Source organism: Oncorhynchus gorbuscha, linkage group LG15 (assembly GCF_021184085.1).
Source record: "Oncorhynchus gorbuscha isolate QuinsamMale2020 ecotype Even-year linkage group LG15, OgorEven_v1.0, whole genome shotgun sequence".
Taxonomy (NCBI): domain Eukaryota; kingdom Metazoa; phylum Chordata; class Actinopteri; order Salmoniformes; family Salmonidae; genus Oncorhynchus; species Oncorhynchus gorbuscha.
The window spans coordinates 21615861-21640617 of NC_060187.1; the positions used below are offsets into that span (position 1 = coordinate 21615861).

At 45.6% G+C, this 24757-nt stretch overlaps 1 protein-coding gene across 2 annotated transcripts in view; it reads right to left on the reverse strand.

Moving 5' to 3' along the window:
• Positions 1-117: 117 nt before the first annotated feature.
• The window catches only part of LOC123997074 (neurturin), a 37985-nt gene continuing 13345 nt past the window's right edge, over positions 118-24757 (reverse strand). For both annotated transcript variants that reach the window (XM_046301060.1, XM_046301059.1), the window contains exons 2-4: positions 12602-12663; positions 9293-9500; positions 118-3986 (exon numbers count right to left, since the gene is read on the reverse strand). In XM_046301060.1, coding sequence (XP_046157016.1) covers positions 3559-3986; positions 9293-9500; positions 12602-12655 — 690 coding nt within the window. In that variant the 5' untranslated portion in view covers positions 12656-12663 and the 3' untranslated portion in view covers positions 118-3558. The remainder of the gene's footprint in view (positions 3987-9292; positions 9501-12601; positions 12664-24757) is intronic.

Genomic DNA, 24757 nt, shown 5'->3' on the forward strand with positions numbered 1-24757 from the left:
TGCAGATGTACCCTATATGACCTTTGTGTGTTTCTATCTTAAAGCACATTTTTATCAGGGGTATGGTTAAGTCGGGTGTATGTAAAACAAGGACAGGAGATATATTTTCATGTGTAAAGAAGATTTATTCTTTTAAGAGAAGTACAACAATAGCATCCATGAGACCTTTCAGACATGACAGTAACACAATAACAAGAATAACAAGAATAACAATGCACTACCATGTCATTATAATATGAATACCAACATTTATTGTCTTCGTTAAACACTGGATAATAAGGTTGTTTTAATAACAGGTAAATGTATGGAACTACAACAAGGTCCCATGAACAGAAGTAGGCCTAGTGCTCTGTCTGACTTAAAATGGAAAATTCAACATTTTTCAACTTTATATTCATCATCTCCAGCACCTCTTCAATGTCAACATATGTGAAAATGGTGCGTTTATATCTTTTGTAGTAAAAAAAAGATGGAGAAAGATAAGTGTTTCTAATGACATCAACCAGTTCGTCGACAATTAGCAGAAAATGCCTACTCACAATTGGTCAAAATCACACAATCCACACCGATGATGTCATTGGAAACACTTATCTACCCATATCTTTTTACTACAAAACATAGAAATGCACCATTTTCACATATGTTGATGTTGGGGTGATGCTGGAGATGATGAATATGAAGTTGAAAAATTGTGAAGATTCCCTTTAAGCCTAATTTATAACCTACACAAGTAAACAATCAAAGAATGCAATAAACTATGCAAGAGGTAATCCTACATACTTGCGTCGAGTTCCAAATTGCGGGGCTACACACGTTTGCATATTTTTGCGACAGAACAACGCAGGATTGCCATTTTGCATAGCTAATTGTGGATGTGTACTTGTGTAGGGTATGAATTGGGTTTTAGAGCAACATCTAAAAAGGGAACAGAGGTGTTTGGTCTCTGATACCAGGGTGCCAGGGACTGACACTCATCTCTTGGCAAGGTTCTCTGGCAACAAATGTGACTGACAGAGCTAGTGGAGGAGTCTACACCAGGTTAAATTAGATTGTTTTCTATCAGTGTATCTGGTTCATATAAACATGTAGTGGGTATACCTGCATGCACTGTTTTGAAAGTTAAATCCCTCCTTGTCTGTGTGTGTGTGGGGGAGGGGGGCAGAGACTTGTTGCTTGGAAACATTCTTGCTCTTTCCACAGAGAAGACAATAGTAAAAGAAAATAAAGCATTCATGGCCACTTCATAAATTATAAACATCTGATATTTGTAACAACAAGTGTATCACATAAAATTACAATAAATAAATAATTTAAATGTAATAAATACTTTCCCTAATGTACAATTCGGCGATGATGAGATGCATGGCATCTAACAGGGAAGTTAATTTTGGACCTAAACAATGGGTGAAGGCCCCATGTTTGCAGATTAAATGCACACCAGATGCTGCAGCTTAATATAACCACAAACCGTACATATACTGAAGGCAGAATAAAGACCAGTTATCATCTGTGTTTACTCTTTGCCAGTCCCTAAACATATTTCTGTGAATAACTAGCAAACACAAAATCTCTGTATGTGTTACGGTTGAAGCACATGGTTAAAATGGAATAGAAACCTCTCTCAGTACATGTTTTGGTTCAACTTTAGTAGGTCTACCATTGGTGGTGGGATCTGGGTAGGAAACACAGATTGAGACAATGAATGACATCATGGATATAATAACAATGTATGGATACATCTTTCAATAGACTCTTGATTGTTGATTATTGTGAATACAAACACTTCTTGAAAGATTGATCATAACATTTCTATAATAAACAATAGTTCTCCAGATGATATCTAACTATAAAAGAGATTGAGGAGATATGTCTTTCAGCGAATGTAAAACATAACAGCATGATCCTGAGAACTAGGCACAATGTACACAATGTACATAGCCTACTACAAACAGATGAACATTTCTTTATGAAAATCTACTGTACAAACTCCAACAGTTGAACAAAAATAATGCTTCACTTTTATTTTCTTAACACCACTTGATATGAATATATGTTTCTCAACACCTACACTGTCGCTTAACCATCAACAGTCTAAAGAACACAGAGAAAGGGAGCTACAGTTTATACAATACTTTATAAATACATAAATATACTAGAATGCAATATGTGGGATACATTAGTTCGTAAACTTTCCCCTTGTGTTTATATACTGTATCTACAGTACATTATGTCTTATTCTCTCTGCTGTATGTCTCCATTTCAATGGTCAGGTGTGGAGAGGCAGCCAATCAGAATACGTTATGTACATATGGGGTCCACTCAAATGTTCCTTCAACACAGATGCAACAGAGTGGTGCCAATGAAGAGTTCTGTTTCTCCATAAGAAACATAACATAGATAAATTATGCAATATGAGATATTTACAGTATACTATCATGGTACAAAGTATGATAAGCACATTCTGAATAACAGTTGTCAATATGCTCAATTATCTTTGTATTCCAAAAAGTTAAATTGACAGCGGTGAAGTGCCACGTTTAGAGCTGAAAATAACCCATGTGATGAAAGCTGTGTGTCAGGCAGCATGAGGTATGGCTGGGCCATGACTGACCTTGGCCCTGTGATGGCATCCTACAACACACTGTTTATAGACATGTACAGTAAACAAGTTGGGCCAAGCTACAAACAAGTGCTTCAGATTCTGCTAGACTTTACAGTTAATCTAAGTAGATACAGTTGATACCGTTTTGGTATTGTTCTCAAAGCATGCATGAGTTACTAAAGTAAGAGTAGATGTGTGCTTAGTGATAGGAATCAACTGAATGCCATGATGAAACACTTGGAGATGGGAGATGTACTACGGTTGGCTCAAAGCTACCTTGCTATGACCAATCCCTATGTGGATGAGCTGCCATTGAAGAAGGAAACATAAAAATGCATTACATCTCATAGTTATTTTGGTCTTATTGGAGAGCCTTCGAAACCAAAACACTTAACTTCTTAATATTTCTTCACAAGTATTTGTTCTTCAAACTGTTTGCCCTCTTTACGGTCAGGTGCCATGTAACCCAAAATGCTCCTCTTCTGATTCAGAGTTAAGGTCCAATGGTCCAAGGCTTTTGCTTCACCATCTCCTCTTTTTTGACATAACCAAAGGCACCTTGCTGTCAGCACAGGGAGGGAGACAACCAGTCCTAACCACCCCAGTCCTAACCACCCCAGTCCCTGCCCAGGAACTCCATTCCTCACCAGTCTCCAGAGCCGTGAATCCTGGGCTCTGACCGAGGATGTAACTCCTCTGTTAAACATAGGGATTTGATAGGCTGTATCTCTATCTTGCATCTGTGCTTTCCCTACCCGAGAAGACTGGTTAATCCAAAGTGGATCCACGTCAGGTTGAAACCCAGCCGTTGGGCCAAGGCTTCGGTCCAGGCTCTGATCCACCATTTATGCCCAACACGCCCACAGTGAAGGCATCTTAGCCACTTCCTCTCTTCACCCTGGAGTTTCTTTATGCATGTGTGTTCTGCAGGTAGACTTCCTTTTACTCCCTGGCCGTCACCCCACACAGCTACAGTTAGCTGCTGACAGCCACTTGATGGTCTGCCATATAGTCTGGGCATCCATGAAAGAGACAGTCTCGTAGCGGGTTGGTCGGCAGCAGGGGTGGGCGCTCACCTTCCTGCTGGGGATACTCTCGTTCTCCATCAGGGCCTTAAGGGCCAGGTCGTAGTTCTTACGGGAGCTCGAGCACGTCCCCACACAGTACTTAAACAGGATGATCTCATCCGAGTCAAAGCCCAGGCCCAGGTCTCTGACACGCATCTCCTTCTTCTCCATGCGGCAGTCCCGGCTGCTGTTCTTGGGCTTTTTGCTTTTCTTGCGAGAGCCTCTACGGGAGGGTTCGGGGTCTGGGTCAGGGTCTGGAGGTGAGCGTTGCCACCTGCTCGGATAGCCCTCTCCGTCGCCCTCAAGACCTGGGTTCTCTACAGGAGACAGGACACAAAGAGACATTATGAGACAGACAGAGAGGCTAGGTGAATGAAATGGTGATGCAATGACCTCTCTATATAGCACTTTGTGTTTGTTTGAATTACTAACCTTTTCCACAACATTCACAGGTACAAAGTGTTTCTTATGTGAGAACTTAAGGAAATATCAATGAGAGAGTATGAAATTAGCCCTTTGGATTTGTGTAGGTGAGTGACATAATACCGAAAGCAAGTAATATCTCTAAACCTGTGACCTTCGCAAGTAGATCCAAAAAATGGTGCCTGGATAAAGCAACCATAATCTGTGAACTTCTCAGTCTCGCTGGTTGAGGGCCACTGAGTACAGTGTAGGGTAGGTACTGCTGCAGCCTGTTGTGTGTGTCTGTGCTGTAGCTTGAGGTGTGTGTGTGTGTGTTGGTTTTGGGGATTTTTGGTCCCCACAAGGATAATAAAACAAGGAACATTTTCCCACATGGGAACATTTCACACATCCCTATGAGGACAAAGGCTATTTTAAGCTTAGGGGTTAGGTTTAGGGTTTGGGTTACAATTAGGCTTAAGGTAAGGGTTAGTGGTTAGGGTTAGGAGTTAGGTTTAGGTTAGGGTTACAGGTTAAGATGAGGAAGAAAATAGGCATTTGTCACGTTCGTTATAAGGATTGGACCAAGGCACAGCGTGGTATGCGTACATTCTTATTTATTAATTGAATGAACACTGAACAAACTAACAAAATAGCAAAACGAACTGTGAAGCTATACAAACGAGTGCTGACAGGCAACTACACATAGACAAGATCCCACAAACACCAAAGGGAAATGGCTACCTAAATATGATCCCCAATCAGAGACAACGATAAACTGCTGTCTCTGATTGGGAACCATATCAGGCCAACATAGAATTACAAAACCCCCTAGACCTACAAAACCCTAGACAATACAAAACTAGCGTACCCACCCTGACCTAACCAAAATATTTTAAAAAACAGGTTCCGGGACTGTGGACCGTCGGTGAAGGTTCCGGACTGTGGACCGTCGGTGAAGGTTCCGGACTGGGAACTGTCGCCGGAAGCTCTGGACTGGGAACTGTCGCCGGAAGCTCTGGACTGGGAACTGTCGCCGGAAGCTCTGGACTGGGAACTGTGGCCGGAAGCTCTGGACTGGGAACTGTGGCCGGAAGCTCTGGACTGGGAACTGTGGCCGGAAGCTCTGGACTGGGAACTGTGGCCGGAAGCTCTGGACTGGGAACTGTGGCCGGAAGCTCTGGACTGGGAACTGTGGCCGGAAGCTCTGGACTGGGAACTGTGGCCGGAAGCTCTGGACTGGGAACTGTGGCCGGAAGCTCTGGACTGGGAACTGTCGCCGGAAGCTCTGGACTGGGAACTGTGGCTGGAAGCTCTGGACTGGGAACTGTCGCCGGAAGCTCTGGACTGGGAACTGTGGCTGGAAGCTCTGGACTGTGGATGCGCACTGGAGACCTGATGCGTGGGACCGGTACAGGTGGCACCGGACTGATGACACACACCTCAGGGCGAGTGCGGAGAGGAGGCACATGACTTACTGGACTGTGGAGGAGGTGTACTGGATACCAGGAGCCGGCACCATCTGTCCTGGCTGGATGCCCTTTCTAGCCCGGCAAATGCAAGGAGCTGGAATAGAGCGCACCGGGCTATGAATGCGAACTGGAGACACCGTGCACATCACTGCGTAACACGGTGTCTGACCAGACACATGCTCCCCACGGTAAGCATAAGGAGTTGGCTAAGGTCTCCAACCTGACTCAGCCAATCTCCCCGTGTGCCACCCCCAAAATTGGGGTTGCCTCTCGTGCTTGCCTCATTTGTATAACTCCTCGTAACGTCGCCGTTCCGCTTTCGCTGACTCAATTTCTTCCTAAGGACGACGATACTCCCCCGCCTGCGTCCAGGGTCCTGCTCCATCCAGGATCTCTTCCCAGGTCCATTCCTCCTGAACACGCTGCTTGGTCCTTTGTTGGTGGGATCTTCTGTCACGTTCGTTATAAGGATCGGACCAAGGCGCAGCGTGGTATGCGTACATTCTTATTTATTAACTGAATGAACACTGAACAAACTAACAAAATAACAAAATGAACCGTGAAGCTATACAAACGAGTGCTGACAGGCAACTACACATAGACAAGATCCCACAAACACCACAGGGAAATGGCTACCTAAATATGATCTCCAATCAGAGACAACGATAAACAGCTGTCTGATTGGGAACCATATCAGGCCAACATAGAATTACAAAAACCCCTAGACCGACAAAACCCTAGACAATACGAAAACCCTAGACAATGCAAAACTAGTGTACCCACCCGTCACATCCTGACCTAAACAAAATATAAAGAAAACAGAGATCTTTCAGGTCAGGGCGTGACAGTATTTGAATGGAAATACAGTTTAGGTCCTCTCCAGGATAGAAGAACATAACATGTGTGTGTGTACATGTGTGCACATGAATAGTCTAGTGGGGGAGCTAGAACAGAGCATGTGTGGTTAAATTAAAAGCAGATAGGGCTGGTGTTGAAACCGGGAGTGGAATTCCTCCTGTTATCAGCTGAATGGTGCAAAGTGTACTGTAACAATGTAGAGTGATTACCACCGGAGGAGAGGAGGGAGAGTAGGAGCGGCTGGCTGGTCTCCAACAGGAGAAGTAATGTTGCTCTGTGTGAATTATTAGTTATTTCAAAGGGAGATTTACCTTCCATAAACTTACTGAAGCCCATCAGTATGTATGATGCATGAACACATTGAAGGTTTTTACTTCATAGGTGTAACATAAAACAGCTCCAATGCCTGTACTAACATTCTTCTGACCTGAGAATGGTTATGCACTGCACAGTTGAAGTTTTGTAGGTCTACTCCGAGTCCTTAATGCGCTCATATGTCTTGGGTAATGGGTTTTCTGGGGAGAACGTTTTCTTTCAGTGTATGAGCTGATGCATAGAGAATTACAATAACACAAGTCAGGTCATGTAGTGTTGTTTACGAAAATGAAAAAATTGAATTTGAATAAAAATGTTCCTCCGGCAAAACAAGAACAAGGGAGCTGGTAGTCTAGCCATGTTAAAACACGCCACAAGGGTTTAAAATCATTTCATACAATTATAGAAATATTCCACAAGCTTTAGGGAACCACTTCCGACACTGTTGCTTCAAAGACTCTCTAAAAATCGGCTTCACAAGTGATTTCGCATGTTTTTTTGTGTGTTTTTTTGGGGGGGGGAGAATGTGTATACAAAGAGTCAATAAAGAAGCACGAACAATATAAACCAAAGAAATGTACTCATATACAATATCTTGATACTATCTTGCCCTCTGACACCCGTGTATTCTTGACAGAGTTCAAGTTTTATTGTCATATGTGCACAAGTACATTAAAATGCTTACAGTACCAGTCAAAAGTTTGCACACACCTACTCATTCCAGGGTTTTCTTTATTTTACTATTTTCTACATTGTAGAATTGTGAAGACATCAAAACTATGAAATAACACATATGGAATCATGTCACCAAAAAAGTGTTAAACAAATCATATAATAAAAAATTATATTTCAGATTCTTCAAAGTAGCCACCCTTTGCCTTGATGACAGCTTTGCACACTCTTGGTCTTGCTGAAGTTGAGGGTGAGGTTGTTGTCCTAGCACCACACTTCCAAGTCTCATCACTGCTGGTGATCAGGCCGACCACTATCGAGTCATCAGCAAACTTAATGATGGAGTTGGAGTAGTGTGTGGCCACGCAGTCATGGGAGACCAAGGAGTACAAGAGGGGACTAAGCACACACCCCAGAGAGACCCCAGTGTTGATGGTCAGAGTGGAGGAGATGTTGTTGCCTACTCTTACCACCTGGGGTCGGCCTGTCAGGAAGTCCAGGATCTAGTGGAGGGTAATTGAAATGGGGTAGTCTGGATTCGTTCGGGTGGTGTGCAAATTGGAGTGGGTTCAAGGTGTCTGGGATGATGGTATTGCTGTGTGCCATGACCAGCCTTTCAAAGCACTTCATTATTAGAGATGTGAGTGCTACTGGGCGGTAATCATTATGGCAGGAGACCTTAGAGTTTTTGGGAACAGGAATAATGGTAGTCAGCTTGAAGCATGTGAGTGTTACAGACCGGGTCAAGGAGATGGTTGAAAATGTCAGTGAAGATGCCTGCCAGCTGGTTTGCACATGCCTCGAGGACACATCCTGGAATACTGTCTGGCCCTGCGGCCTTACGAGTGTTGACCCTCTTAAAAACCTTACTCACGTCAGCCTTGACGAGAGAGATCGCCCAGTCCTCCGGATTAGTGGGGGACCTCACGCAGGGCTCTGTGTTGTTTTTGTCAAAGCGTGCATAAAAAGCTTCGAGTTTGTCTGGTAGAAAGCATAGTTGGGCAGATCACAGCTAGGGCTTCCTTTGTAGTCCGTAATGTACTGTAGCCCCTGCCACATGCGCCAAGCATCGGAGCTGGTATAATAGGATTCCACCTTGTTCAAATATGGTCCTTTTGCCTGTTTGATGTTTCTGCAGAGGTCGTAGTGGAATTTGCTGTACGCATTTGTGTCCTCAGCCGTAGCCTCAGGGTTGGCTGCGATAGCCCTGTGATTGGTAACTCAGAGGAGATCCATCCACACAGAACCAGGACATAACATATACAGCAACCTGCGGCATTGAAAACTACCAGAAGTTCTAGTAGCCATAAGGGAGTGATGGACTGCCTCCCAAAGGGCACCCTATTCCCTATGTAGTGCACTATTTTTTACCAGGGCCCATAGGGATTCCTACAGGGCTCTGGTTACAAGTATTACACTATACAGGGAATTGGGTGCCATATGGGACACAGACATTCTCTTGTTTTATGGCCATTACCTTTCAAGGAATTAGCTTCAGATGTATTAATTGTTGTTCTCAGAGAGACAGCTTGACAGCTCTAAAACTGACTTGATTATAGTTACAGTGCACAGAATGATGTAGAATAGGATAAAGAATGTGCCTCTCCATCTAATAAAAACTCTGGACAGAGATGAACATGCAGGGCTGGGTATGTACTGTTAGATGGCTCCCACACAGTAATCAGAGACCTTGATATACAGTAATGTTACATGCTTTCCCATGGTGCACTGGGGGGTCCTCTGCTCCAGATAATTTGGCTGCATCCCAAATAACACCCTTTCCCTACTGTAGTGCACGCTTTTTGACCAGGGCCCATTGCCTTTTTATGTGATGTGGTTTGTGTGACAGCATCCAGTATTTGACCCCTGTCTGAGGTCGTGGAGTGTTTTGAGGAAGTACTAACCGAAAAGACTAGGCCAGGAGGCCTGGCCATGGCCGCCACTCTTCTCTTCCAGCTCGTGGACCTCTGGGTAGTGGTCTGGGAGCCAGGTCCCAGCGGTGGTGGTCCTCTCCTGGGCTCGGAGCTGCTCAGTGTGGGCCTCCTTTGGGTCTTCCTCAGAGAACACCCCCTCTATCAGGGTCAGCAGAGAGGCAACCACCCACAGCATCATCTGGGAATGGGAGGGAGAGAGTACATTTCACTACAACATTAGAATTACTACACCCATTACAACACATTCATCCACAGACAGGGCAAATCAAGTCTGACATCTTAATAGTATTTTTAAACATTGAATACTCTATAAATTCTCGGCAACAAAAGAGTGATCAAATTAAGATCCTACATCTGTAGTATTACACCCATTACAACACATTCATCCACAGCATTAAAAGGAGCAGGGATACAGTATATACTGCATCATTAGAACTACTACTCCCATTACAACACATTCACCCACAGCATCATATATAGGACAGACAAGGTTACAAGGCACTACAGAACTTATTGCAGTTACTAGAGCAATTTCAAAATATTCAACAAACTGACTGATTGAAGTTCAACAAAGGCAGAGAAATATAGAAATGACACATACATGATGTTGAAAAAATAAACATTGTAAAATAATCAACATAGAGCAGACAAATTAAATATACCATAAATAAACATACAAACATAAACACATAATCATTCTGTAAACATAACAAGAGATAAAACAGTGGCTGCAAAATATAAAACCTGTGAGCCATACCAACCACAGCTGGTGATAATGTAATGTCACCACAAGCAAAACAACTCACCACAAGGCCAACACTCAGTCTAACATTTTTGAGAAAGAGATACATTGTATATGGATTTCTCTGGCTTGCAAGTCACAGAAGGCATGTTTATCTCTATGACAGCAGGCAACAACCACAACAAAGTTGCTTCGCGGGTTACCAAACACATCTCTCCTGTCATCATTTTGTTGTTTTCTTGACTCCTTGTATGAACAGCAATAATTGGCTCTTGGGAATGAATAGCACTTATTGAATTGAGTTGGTTACAGAATACAACACCGTGGTGGGTGGTGGCCCCTGCCCTGTCAAGGCATGCCCTGCCTGTTGTCCATTTGCATTTGATTTGGTTGTTGTATGTTACATAATCCCTGTGAGGTTGTGGGACTCCAAGCTGTTGTAGGTAAGGTGATCCGGATGCCTATCCTTACTGTCCCATCACCATCAAGCCCCCAGCCTCTAGCACATAGCCGCCAGCCCCCTAGTCTGACACGGAGACACTCCCTCCCTGGTCAGGCCTCACTAACCAGGCCTAGGGCCCACTGGAACAGCCCTGGATTCAAATAATATTTTAAATTATTTTGAGTACTTCAGCTGTACTTGATTGAGCTTACCTGTTGCAATGGAACCAATTGTAAAGTCCTAAAAGTGAAAACCTTGCCCACTTTGCACCTCAGGTAGGCTAACCAACAGCTCAAACATATTTTAAATAGTATTTGCTGGACAGTCCACTGACAGGCCTGTGGGCCGGCTGTGGCCAACACCTACCTCTTTAATTACTTAATTGACAGCCGACACCCCTCCAGGGCCCAGCGAGGATAATGTTTCAAAGGCACTTATAAAATGAGTTTCTCTGGAGGCAGCAGCTGTATGTCTGTCAGGCCAGTACAAAGGACCAGATCAGTTTGGCTGTGTAGTGGAAACTGGCAAGGCTGAAACATATACCACTACAGACTACGCTACGGTTAAATCAAATCAAATTTTATTTTTCACATGTGCAGAATACAACAGGTGTCAGTAGACCTTACAGTGAAATGCTTGCTTAAGCCCTTCCCCAACAATGCAGTTTTAAGAAAATACAAAAATTAAAAAGTAAAGGATAAGAATAACAAATAATTAATGAGCAGCAGTAAATAACAATAGCGAGACTATATACAGGGGGTACCGGTACAGAGTCAATGTGGAGACTATATACAGGGGGTACCGGTACAGAGTCAATGTGGAGACTATATACAGGGGGTACCGGTACAGAGTCAATGTGGAGACTATATACAGGGGGTACCGGTACAGAGTCAATGTGGAGACTATATACAGGGGGTACCGGTACAGAGTCAATGTGGAGACTATATACACCGGTACAGGGGTACCGGTACAGAGTCAATGTGGAGACTATATACAGGGGGTACCGGTACAGAGTCAATGTGGAGACTATATACATGGGGTACCGGTACAGAGTCAATGTGGAGACTATATACAGGGGGTACCGGTACAGAGTCAATGTGGAGACTATATACAGGGGGTACCGGTACAGAGTCAATGTGGAGACTATATACATGGGGTACCGGTACAGAGTCAATGTGGAGACTATATACAGGGGGTACCGGTACAGAGTCAATGTGGAGACTATATACAGGGGGTACCGGTACAGAGTCAATGTGGAGACTATATACAGGGGGTACTGGTACAGAGTCAAAGTGGAGACTATATACATGGGGTACAAGTACAGAGTCAATGTGGAGACTATATACAGGGGATACCGGTACAGAGTCAATGTGGAGACTATATACATGGGGTACCGGTACAGAGTCAATGTGGAGACTATATACAGGGGTTACCGGTACAGAGTCAATGTGGAGACTATATACAGGGGTTACCGGTACAGAGTCAATGTGGAGACTATATACAGGGGGTACCAGTACAGAGTCAATGTGGAGACTATATACATGGGCTACAAGTACATAGTAAATGTGGAGACTATATACAGGGGGTACCGGTACAGAGTCAATGTGGAGACTATATACAGGGGGTACCGGTACAGAGTCAATGTGGAGACTATATACAGGGGGTACCGGTACATAGTAAATGTGTGGGGGCACAGGTGTCGAGTAGTACAGTATCTACATGTAGGTAGAGTTATTAACAGAGAGTAGTAGCAGCGTGGGTGCGGGGGGGGCAATAGTCTGGGTAGCCATTAGCTGTTCAGGCGTCTTATGGCTTGGGGGTAGAAGCTGTTTAGAAGCCTCTTGGACCTAGCCTCTTGGACCTAGACTTGGCGGTCTGGTACCGCTTGCCGTGCGGTAGCAGAGAGAACAGTCTATGACTAGGGTAGCTGGAGTCTTTGACAACAAAACAGGCTGTCAGGAAGCAAGCAAACCCTCTGCCCGCTTTTCATTATTTCATTGACAAGGTTTTAGACATGTTAATGGCTGTTGAGATTTTAAGGTGATGTGTTGCTGTTGTTTGTTTGTTGTTATTGTTGTTATAATGGTACACTCACCTTCCAGTTCCTCAGGTGATATTTGGCAGTTGACACTTCCTGCCTCTTCCACATTTTTCCATCTGTAAAAATAAAATATTGTCCGTTGAACAATCACTACATTATGTTTTTTGGATAATGCATTTCCATTACCCGCCTTCACATGCCTACTTTCACACTTCACAGGTTAGTTTTCCTTTGTAGTTTTATACTTTGTCAGTTATTGAATACATATTTTTTGTTACTCCTTAACTGCCAATGCATGGACTCCCTTGCCTGTCACCATCTAAGAGCCAGGATGTGACACTATTGAAGAAAGGAGCACATGGTCTTGAGATCATTCATGACCACATAAATTTGGTCTTTAACTTGTCATGGTCTCAACTCAATGGGTCTGGATCTTGGGACCAATGTCATGGTATAAATCTTAGTCTTGGTCATGGATATTATGTTAGTCTTTGAATTACAAACCATAGGCAACCAAATTTGAAGAAGACAAAGCTCTCTGATGATTGGCTGATCACACCCCAACCCATAGGAATCCCCACCCAGTTGACTACTTTTAAATGGTGGAAGCTCTCGATGGCAATGTCTATACCAAAATTAGCTATTTACATCTTGAGTCCTCTGTTTATCTCTATAATTGACACTTGACTCTGAAATGTGTAGGATGTACCCATGCTAAGGACTATTAAACTATTAGTCCTAGTCAACGCTGTTCTGAAATAACGCTTCAAGATTGTTTTGATCACGTGGACTGGGACATGTTCCGGTTAGCCTCAGAGAATAATATTGACGTATACGCTGATTCGTTGAGTGAGAGTTTATAAGGAAATGTATTGGAGATGTTGTACCCACTGTGACTATTAAAACCTACCCTAACCAGAAACCGTGGATAGATGGTGGCATTCGCACAAAACTGAAAGCGCGAACAACAGCATTTAACCTTGGAAAGGTGACTAGGAATATGGCCAAATACAAACAGTGTAGTGACTCCCTTCTCAAGGCAATCAAACAAGCAAAATGTCAGTATAGAGACAAAGTAGAGTCGCAATTCAACGGCTCAGACACGAGATGTATGTGGCAGGGTCTACAGTCCGCTACCAAGGTCTGTGGACATTTAATCGTGTTATCCTTCGCAAGGCTGCCGACCCAGAAGGCATCCTTAGCCGCGTCCTCAGAGCAGACCAGCTGGCTGGAGTGTTTACGGACAAATTCAATTGCTCCCTATCCTGTTGTCCCCATATGTTTCAAGACGGCCACCATTGTTCCTGTATCCAAGAAAGCAAAGGTAACTGAACTAAATGACTATCGCCCCGTAGCACTCACTTCTGTCATGATGAAGTGCTTTGAGAGACTAGTCAAGGATCATATCACCTCCACTTTATTTGTTACCCTAGACCCACTTCAATTTGCTTACCGCTCTAATATGTTCATTGACTATAGCTCAGCATTCAACACCATAGTACCCTTCAAGCTCATCATAAAGCTTCAGGCCCTGGGTCTCAACCCCGCCCAGTACAATTAGGTATTGGACTTCCTGACAGGCCGCCCCCAGAAAGTGAAGGTAGGAAACAACACCTCAACTTCGCTGATCCGTAAGGATGCGTGCTCAGCCCCCTCCTGTACACCCATGACTGCATGGCCATGCATGTATCCAACTAAACGACGCAACAGTAGTGGGGCTTGATTACCAACAACGACGAGACAGCCTACAGGGAGGAGGTGAGGGCACTCGGAGTGTGGTGTCAGGAAAACAACCTCTCACTCAACATCAACAAAACAAAGGAGATGATCATGGACTTCAGGAAAGTGCAGAGGGAGCACCCCCCTAGCACCCCCCTATGCGGTTTGCACAACTCATCACCGGGGGCAATCTACCTGCCCTCCAGGACACCTACAGCACCCAATGTCACAGGAAGGCCAAAAGGATCAAAGACAACAACCACCCGAGCCACTGCCTGTTCACCCCGCTACCAACCAAAAGGCGAGGTCAGTACAGGTGCATCAAAGCTGGGACCAAGAGACTGAAAAACAGCTTCTATCTCAGGGCCATCAGACTGTTTAACAGCCATCACCTACATACAGACTTTAATAATATAAATAAATAATATGCCATTTAGCAGACGCTTTTATCCAAAGCGACTTACAGTCATGTGTGCATACATTCTACGTATGGGTGGTCCCGGGGATCGAACCCACTACCCTGGCGTTACAAGCGCCATGCTCTACCAACTGAGCTACAGAAGGACCGCAACTTTAAATCATTGGCCACTTTAATAAATGGATCACTAGTCACTTTAATAATGCCACTTTAATAATAATAATATCTTGTATATCTAATCTCATATGTACAGTGGGGCAAAAAAGTATTTAGTCAGCCACCAATTGTGCAAGTTCTCCCACTTAAAAATATGAGAGGCCTGTAATTCTCATCATAGGTACACTTCAACTATGACAGACAAAATGAGAAGAAAAAAAAAATCCAGAAAATCACATTGTAGGATTTTTCATGAATTTATTTGCAAATTATGGTGGAAAATAAGTATTTGGTCACCTACAAACAAGCAAGATTTCTGGCTCTCACAGACCTGTAACTTCTTCTTTAAGAGATTCCTCTGTTCTCCACTCGTTACCTGTATTAATGGCACCTGTTTGAACTTGTTATCAGTATAAAAGACACCTGTCCACAACCTCAAACAGTCACACTCCAAACTCCACTATGGCCAAGACCAAAGAGCTGTCAAAGGACACCAGAAACAAAATTGTAGACCTGCACCAGGTTTGAAGAAATCACCTGTGGGAGCAATTATTAGGAAATGGAAGACATACAAGACCACTGATAATCACCCTCGATCTGGAGCTCCACGCAAGGGCTCACCCCGTGGGGTCAAAATAAGGTGAGCGCTTTTTCTATCTGAGGCAGGGGACGAGGAGCGCGCAGGATTTCGCTTTGGACTTCCGGACCCTGACCGCCAGCGTGGGATGGAGCGACAAGGTCCTGAACGATCACTACAGGTGCAGTCTGCGCGAGGACGTCCATCGGGAGTTGGCCTGCCGAGACACCACCCTCACGTTGGACCAGCTGGTGGACCTGTCCATCCGACTGGACAACTTGCTGGCCACCTGCGGATTATCCGGATTGGGGCCAGTCAGTTCCATCCAGTCTTTGTTGATGAGATTTTCCAGGACCTGCACGGGCAGGGTGTAGTGGTGTATATCGACGACATTCTGATATACTCCGCTACACGCGCCGAGCATGTGTCCCTGGTGCGCAGGGTGCTTGGTCGAGTGTTGGAGCATGACCTGTATGTCAAGGCTGAGAAATGTCTGTTCTTCCAACAGTCAGTCTCCTTCCTAGGGTACCACATTTCCACTTCAGGGGTGGAGATGGAGAGTGACTGCATTTCAGCCGTGTGTAATTGGCCAACTCCCACCACGGTAAAGGAAGTACAGCGGTTTCTAGGGTTTGCCAACTACTACCAGAGTTTTGGTCAGGTAGCAAATCAAATCAAATTTATTTATATAGCCCTTCGTACATCAGCTGATATCTCAAAGCGCTGTACAGAAACCCAGCCTAAACCCCCAAACAGCAAGCAATGCAGGTGTAGAACTAGCAGTTCCCATTACCTCACTGATGAAGGGGGGACCTGTGCGGCCGCAGTGATCGGCTGAGGCGGACAGGGCATTTGGTCACCTGAAGGCTCTGTTTACCTCGGCTCCCGTGCTGGCTCATCCGGATCGCTCTTTGGAGTTCATAGTGGAGGTGGACACGTATGAGGCTGGGATAGGAGCCGTGTTCTCTCAGCGCTCTGGCAGGCCACCAAAGCACCACCCCTGTGCTTTCTTTTTGAAGAGGCTCAGCCCGGCGGAGCGAAACTATGATGTGGGGGACCGGGAGCTGTTGGCCGTTGTCAAGGCTCTGAAGGTGTAGAGACATTGGCTTGAGGGGGCTAAACACCCTTTTCTCATCTGGACTGACCAGTGCAATCTGGAGTACATCTGGGCGGCGAGGAGACTGAACCCTCGCCAGGCAAGGTAGGCCATGTTCTTTACCCGTTTTGTTTTCACTCTGTCCTACAAACCAGGTCCCCAGAACGCTAAGGCAGACGCACTGTCCCGGATGTATAACACAGAGGAGCGGTCCATGGATCACACTCCCATACTTCCGGCCTCTTGCCTGGTGGCACCGGTGGTGTGGGAGCTGGACGCGGACATCGAGCAGGCATTACGCACAGAGCCCACTCCCCCCCCCGTGTCCAGATGGGCGCCTGTACATTCCGTCTGCTGTCTGTGACAGTTTGAGCTATTGGGCCCACACGTCACCCTCCTCTGGTCACCCTGGCATTGGTCAGACGGTGCGTTGCCTTAGAGGGAAGTACTGGTGGTCCACCTTGGCCAAGGATGTGAGGGTTTATGTTTCCTCCTGCTCGGTATGCACCCAGTGCAAGGCTCCCAGGCAAGTGCCCAGAGGGAAGTTACAACCCCTACCCGTTCCACAACGGCCATGGTAGCACCTGTTGGTGGACTTCCTGATGGATCTTCCTCCCTCACAGGGCAACTCCACGATCGTGGTCATTGTGGATCGGTTTTCTAAATCCTGTCGTCTCCTCCCTTTGCCTGGTCTCCCTACGGCCCTACAGACTGCGGAGGCCCTGTTCACTCACGTCTTCCGGCATTACGAGGTGCCTGAGGACATAGTCTCTGATCGGGGTCCCCAGTTCAGGTCCAGGGTCCGGAAAGCATTCATGGAGTGTCTGGGGGTCTCAGTCAGCCTCACCTCAGGTTTTCACCCCGAGAGTAACGGATGTGGGTAGGTTTCTGCGGTCATATTGCCTGGACCGGCCGGGGGAGTGGGCGGTGTTCATCCCCTGGGTAGAGATGGCCCAAAACTGCGTACTGGGGTATCAGCCGGTTCTGGCACCTTGGCATCAGAGCCCGACGAAGCTCCTGCGGTGGATGAATGGTTTAAGCACTCGGAGGAGACCTGAGACGCCGCCCATGTGCACCTGCAATAGGCCGTGAGGCGGCAGAAGGCGAGCACTGACCGCCACCGCAGTGAGACCCCGGTGTTCGCACCGGGGGACTGGCTCTCGACCCGAAACCTGCCCCTCCGCCTGCCCTGTCGGAAGCTGGGTCCGCGGTTTGTGGGGGCATTCAAAGTCCTGAGGAGACTGAACGAGGTATGCTACAGGTTACAGCTTCCCCCAGATTACCGTATTAATCCCTCGTTCCATGTGTCTCTCCTCAGGCCGGTGGTGGCTGGTCCATTCCAGGAGTCTGAGATTAGGGAGGTTCCTCCGCCCCGGGGTATGCTGTTCGAGCCATCCTGGACTCGAGGCTTCAGGCGAGGGCCCTTCAGTACCTTGTGGAGTGGGAGGGGTATGGTCCGGAGGAGAGATGCTGGGTGCAGGTGGAGGACGTCTTGGACCCTTCGTTGCTGCGGGAGTTCCACCGTCTCCATCCGGATAGCCCTGCGCACCCTGACCAAATCACACCCTGACCAAACCAAATAGAGACATAAAAAGGTTCTCTAAGGTCAGGGCGTGATTTGGGTTGGGTATTCTATGTTCTATTATTTGTATTTCTATGTTTGGCCGGGTAGAGTTCTCAATCAGAGACAGCTGTCTATCGTTGTCTCTGAGAACCATACTTAGGTAGCCTTTTTCCCACCTGTCTTTGTGGGAAGTTGACTTTGTTTATGGCACATAGCCTTTAGCATCACGATTTGTTTTGTAGTGTTTATTGTTCGGCGTCTTTTCTAAATAAAATAATATGTACCCTCACCACGCTACACCTTGGTCCAGTTCTTTCAACGGCTGTGACACGTGTCCTATGCTGCGGGGCCAAGGTTCATAGCCAGAAACAGAGAGGAGATGTCAAGTGGAGAGGTGAGAAAGAGGTCTGCTGTCAACCTCAACACGTTTGTGACAGTCTGCAAAGGAGAGGAGCTGGAGCTGTCGTTCACAGCTAGTTTGTGTCGCTGGGCTGGTTCCTATCTCAGCTTGACCAGGCAAGAGTACATGATGCCCTCATGATACCCTGATGAAGACAGCTTGGTTGTCGAAACGTTGGTAATTACGTTTTTGCATCGGAGCTCCTAGAGTGTGCGGCTCTCTTTTATTTTCAAGTTTACTCCGCTAGCCAGCACCTCGTCTTTTAATAGGTGTGCGTTTCTTTTTCTTCTAAAGAGTACATGATGCGCCTCACTGGGCTTAATCAGGACAGAAAATAGATGTTGTTGTGGTTGAGGGTTGAGGGTTGGGTTAGTGAGCATGGATCTTGCATTCTAGTCCAGTGTCTCCTCTCTCAATTCTTGCCTGTATTGTCTGGAAGAGTTCTTGTTCACTGTTCAGAACAAGATACGGCTGGAGCTAGTTCTGAGAAGACAGTCGTTCCTGCATACAGCCTAGCCTGATCAAAACAATGAGGTCCTGGATAGGACTCAGTCTCAATGAAACAGACCTTGTAAAACAGGAATATTTGCTTTACCATTTAATTGCTTAAAAGGGTCCTTGATTTAATCATCCATGTGTTTTATCAATAAAACAACTGGTGAGTCTGACTTGAATTTCAATCCCATTTATGTCCTATAATCAGATTACAGAATAAAGTACCTTACATTACATTGCAGGCAGTACTTGGACCATGAAGACAGCCACAAGGTTCACACTAAACACGTAAGTGTGACTTGAATTTCCTAGCAAGGCAGATACAAAGGTGACAACCATAAAGGATCTAAAGGAGCACCTTTCTTCCCCGATGACAGTATAAATAACCAATTAAGTCAACAATAAAGCCATATCTGCTTTCTCAGTTTAAAAAATCCCTGTTATGACTGTAGGTTTCTAAAAATATCCCTGACTGGCCTTCCCTGGCAGACAAAGCCTTGACAGTGCTTCCTGATTGCAGGTTGGATGACAGGCATGACGTGGTAGGTTAGGAGAAGACCAGGCTCCCATTACACCACACCAGTTAGGCTCGCCAGCCCGGCCGCCACAACCCTTACCCAGGGAATCAGCTAATCAATAGTTGCCCAGTAAACTGGGATACTACTATTACAACCACAAGCTACATGACTATGACAAACAAGAGAAGGTATGTGTCCCAAATAGCACCTTATTCCCTATATAGTGCCCTACTTTTGACCAAAACGCTATGGCATTTGGGACGCAGTCGAGGGTTTTCTAATAGAGTTAAAATGGTACAGTGACTATTTAGCTTGGCAGGAAGAGGAAGCCAGGCTTTTAGATCATCGTAACCCTGTGCATACTTAATCATGGTGGTTAAGTGTTGATCTAACACTCTGGCCCATAAAGGGAGCATAGAATCCGTAGGTTACAGTCAAGTGGGGAAGATTTAGTTGAAACTGATGGACTCATCATGATGGAACTGTGTGTGTGTGTTGCCTGTATGCGAGTCCATATCTGAGGTGTGGATGAGCTCATTAGAATACTTGAATTGTATTGAGAGAAGCAGAGAGAGCTCCTCAACCACATATGGGCACAGTGAGCAAGTCAGACCAAGCCGCACCATCCCAGACCCAGTGTGCGTCCCAAATGGCACCCTATTCCCTACACACTGCACTGCTTTTGACCAGTAGTGCACTAGAACTAGCATGGTCTATGGTCAAAAGTAGTGTACTATAAAGGGAATAAGGTGCAATTTGGAACGCAGGCCCAGCTCCATCAGGCTGAAATGTGGCCGGACCTCTGGAGGTCAAGAAAAAGTTGGATTGCTGCACTGTGACCCAACAACCCTTCACACCCTCAGATTCATCACAATAGAGCAGGAGAAAGGAGACCATCACAATATAGCAGGAGAAAGAGGGAGACCATCACAATAGAGCAGGAGAAAGGAGGGAGATCATCACAATAGAGCAGGAGAAAGGAGGTAGAACATCACAGTAGAATAGAGGGCTGACCATCACAGTAGTGCAAGAGAAAGGAGGTAGAACATCACAATAGAGCAGGAGAAAGGAGGTAGAACATCACAGTAGAAAGGAGGTAGAACATCACAGTAGAGCAGGAGAAAGGAGGTAGAACACAATAGAGCAGGAGAAAGGAGGGAGGCTGTCACAATAGAGCATGAGAAAGGAGGGAGACCATCACAGTAGAAAGGAGGGAGATCATCACAGTAGAAAGGAGGTAGAACATCACAGTAGAGCAGGAGAAAGGAGGTAGAACATCACAGTAGAAAGGAGGGAGATCATCACAGTAGAAAGGAGGTAGAACATCACAGTAGAGCAGGAGAAAGGAGGTAGAACATCACAGTAGAGCAGGAGAAAGGAGGTAGAACATCACAGTAGAGCAGGAGAAAGGAGGTAGATCATCACAGTATAAAGGAGGTAGAGCATCACAGTAGAAAGGAGGTAGAATATCACAGTAGAGCAGGAGAAAGGAGGTAGAACATCACAGTAGAGCAGGAGAAAGGAGGTAGAGCATCACAGTAGAGCAGGAGAAAGGAGGTAGAACATCACAGTAGAGCAGGAGAAAGGAGGTAGAACATCACAATAGAGCAGGAGAAAGGAGGGATATCATCACAGTAGAAAGGAGGTAGAATATCACAGTAGAGCAGGAGAAAGGAGGTAGAACATCACAGTAGAGCAGGAGAAAGGAGGTAGAACATCACAGTAGAGCAGGAGAAAGGAGGGATATCATCACAGTAGAAAGGAGGTAGAGCATCACAGTAGAGCAGGAGAAAGGAGGTAGAACATCACAGTAGAGCAGGAGAAAGGAGGTAGAACATCACAATAGAGCAGGAGAAAGGAGATAGAACATCACAGTAGAGCAGGAGAAAGGAGGTAGAACATCACAGTAGAGCAGGAGAAAGGAGGTAGATCATCACAGTATAAAGGAGGTAGAGCATCACAGTAGAAAGGAGGTAGAATATCACAGTAGAGCAGGAGAAAGGAGGTAGAACATCACAGTAGAGCAGGAGAAAGGAGGGGTAGAGCATCACAGTAGAGCAGGAGAAAGGAGGTAGAACATCACAGTAGAGCAGGAGAAAGGAGGTAGAACATCACAATAGAGCAGGGGAAAGGAGGGAGACCACCACAATAGAGCAGGAGAAAGGAGGTAGAGCATCACAGTAGAGCAGGAGAAAGGAGGTAGAACATCACAGTAGAGCAGGAGAAAGGAGGTAGAACATCACAGTAGAGCAGGAGAAAGGAGTAGGTATAAAGGATCATCACAGTAGAAAGGAGGTAGAATATCACAGTAGAGCAGGAGAAAGGAGGGATATCATCACAGTAGAAAGGAGGTAGAGCATCACAGTAGAGCAGGAGAAAGGAGGTAGAACATCACAATAGAGCAGGGGAAAGGAGGGAGACCACCACAATAGAGCAGGAGAAAGGAGGTAGAGCATCACAGTAGAGCAGGAGAAAGGAGGTAGAACATCACTGTAGAGCAGGAGAAAGGAGGTAGAACATCACTGCAGAGCAGGAGAAAGGAGGTAGAACATCACTGCAGAGCAGGAGAAAGGAGGTAGAACATCACTGCAGAGCAGGAGAAAGGAGGTAGAACATCACAGTAGAGCAGCAGAAAGGAGGTAGAACATCACAATAGAGCTGGAGAAAGGAGGTAGAACATCACAGTAGAGCAGGAGAACCGAGGTAGAACATCACAGTAGAGCAGGAGAAAGGAGGTAGAATATCACAATAGAGCAGGAGAAAGGAGGGAGGCTGTCACAATAGAGCATGAGAAAGGAGGGAGACCATCACAGTAGAAAGGAGGGAGACCATCACAGTAGAAAGGAGGGAGATCATCACAGTAGAAAGGAGGTAGAACATCACAGTAGAGCAGGAGAAAGGAGGTAGAACACAATAGAGCAGGAGAAAGGAGGGAGGCTGTCACAATAGAGCATGAGAAAGGAGGGAGACCATCACAGTAGAAAGGAGGGAGATCATCACAGTAGAAAGGAGGTAGAACATCACAATAGAGCAGGAGAAAGGAGGGAGACCATCACAGTAGAGCAGGAGAAAGGAGGGAGGCCGTCACAATAGAGCAGGAGAAAGGAGGGAGACCATCACAATAGAGCAGGAGAAAGGAGGGAGGCCGTCACAATAGAGCAGGAGGAAGGAGGGAGACCATCACAATAGAGCAGGAGAAAGGAGGGAGACCACCACAGTAGAAAGGAGGTAGACCATCACAATAGAGCAGGAGAAAGGAGGGAGACCATCACAATAGAGCAGGAGAAAGGAGGGAGACCATCACAATAGAGCAGGAGAAAGGAGGGAGGCCGTCACAATAGAGCAGGAGAAAGGAGGGAGACCATCACAATAGAGCAGGAGAAAGGAGGGAGGCCGTCACAATAGAGCAGGAGAAAGGAGGGAGACCATCACAATAGAGCAGGAGAAAGGAGGGAGGCCGTCACAATAGAGCAGGAGAAAGGAGGGAGACAAACTAAACCATGAAATTTTGCAGTCAATGATTACACAACGTCCACACCTGTAAAATGAGAAGCCTATCATGGATTCGATTACACATGGATTCAATTGTTCCACTTCCAGCTGCTACTGCTTACACATCCTTAGCCCATCACTCTGTCACTTGGTATAGTCTACCTCAGATCTGTTTAGACAGACAGACAGACACTAACCCTTTCTGAGGATGTTGGAACCAGAACAGGGAACCCTTGGATCTTCAAAAGTGTCAAAATGATAAGGAAACAAATTAATGAATGAATGAAGGACATGACATTACTTAATCAAGTGTAAAAATCCATCACCCTACTGAAGGAACGATCCCGTATGTAACTTGTATTGTTTCTCTGACAAAATATGTCTGTGTTTACAGCTTAGATAGAGAGGCAATGTGAAGTATGCGGAGAACAACTATGGGGAATGTGATGCTGCGTCACTCGACTGCTAGCCTGGATCCCAGATCCGTTTCTGCTGTCTTTCCAACTACTATGGTGATTGTCATGCCGAACATGAAGGTCATGGCGAAACAGCACAAACAGATCTGGGACTAGGCTATTAGGCAGGAGGCTCTATGATTCATCCTCTAGTATTCATCATCATTACTACAGATGTTGGATCGTAATTTGATCATCCAGTTACAGGAGGACGTTCCTGCAATGCAGGACACTTTGAACTTGTAGAGTATTTGAGGTTTAATCCTTAAGAGTCTATTGATGCACCCGTGCACCCATCAGTCTAAGTAACATAATAAAAAAATCTCCATCAAAATCCCTCAGTTTAAACTAGAGATATCAGGTTTTTTTGCATGGGCTGCATCCACCTATGTCGGCCTTCCACATCTGCGGTGGAAGGTGTCTGAGCTACAGCGGTGTTTGTCAGACCAGGAGGCATCCCGAAAATTGGTCTTCTCACAAAAACGTCTGTAGCGTCTCATTTGTTCCACGACCCCCCCCAAAAAAACAGTTAATATTCTTGATCACCCCAAACAATTGGGGAGCTGATCCACCTGACCTGTGTTGATTGACAGTTTGCTGGTCCAATCAAAGGGCCAAGTATGCATTTTACTAGCCAATCTGTTGCACGTTTTTTTCCAAGGGGCGATGCTACGTCTACTGTGTCTGGCTGCGTGAAGGATAAGTACTAAGTAATAAGAATCTATGCCATAAAATAAGTGACGAAACATTACAAAACCTGGCCAGATAATTTCAAGTCATCGGTCTCAAGTCAAGTCTGAAGTTATTTTATTTTCTAACAAGTCGAATCTCAAGCCATCAAATTTGTGAATCGAGTCAGACTCGAGTCCAAATCATGTGACTCGAGTCCACAACTGCTACAAGTTTGTATTTCCAGCTGTGCAGGAAAATTCTCTGCGACAACAGAGATCAAATTAAGATAGTACATCTGTACACATACTCCTCCACCTCCTATTTTTCAGCAAATGTACACACATATGCAAGTCTTCCTCAGATTTAAATATAGAAATGTATCTACAATGCATAGGCCTACACTATACGCAGATTATGCACCCTTCAGAATATACAAATTGTAACACTATCAGGCAGCACATGATTCAAAGCTGACGGGAGGTGCTTGAGTTTGGGCATGGTTCACAACGGATTGGACATGGTTGACCACAGATTAGGCCTGTTATGGTTAGAATGTCAATTAGCTGGCTATTCTTAATCTGGCCTGCCACTCTGAATGGAGACATGTCAAAACAGGCCTTCTCCCTGGGCCGTAGAGGACCTTAGCCT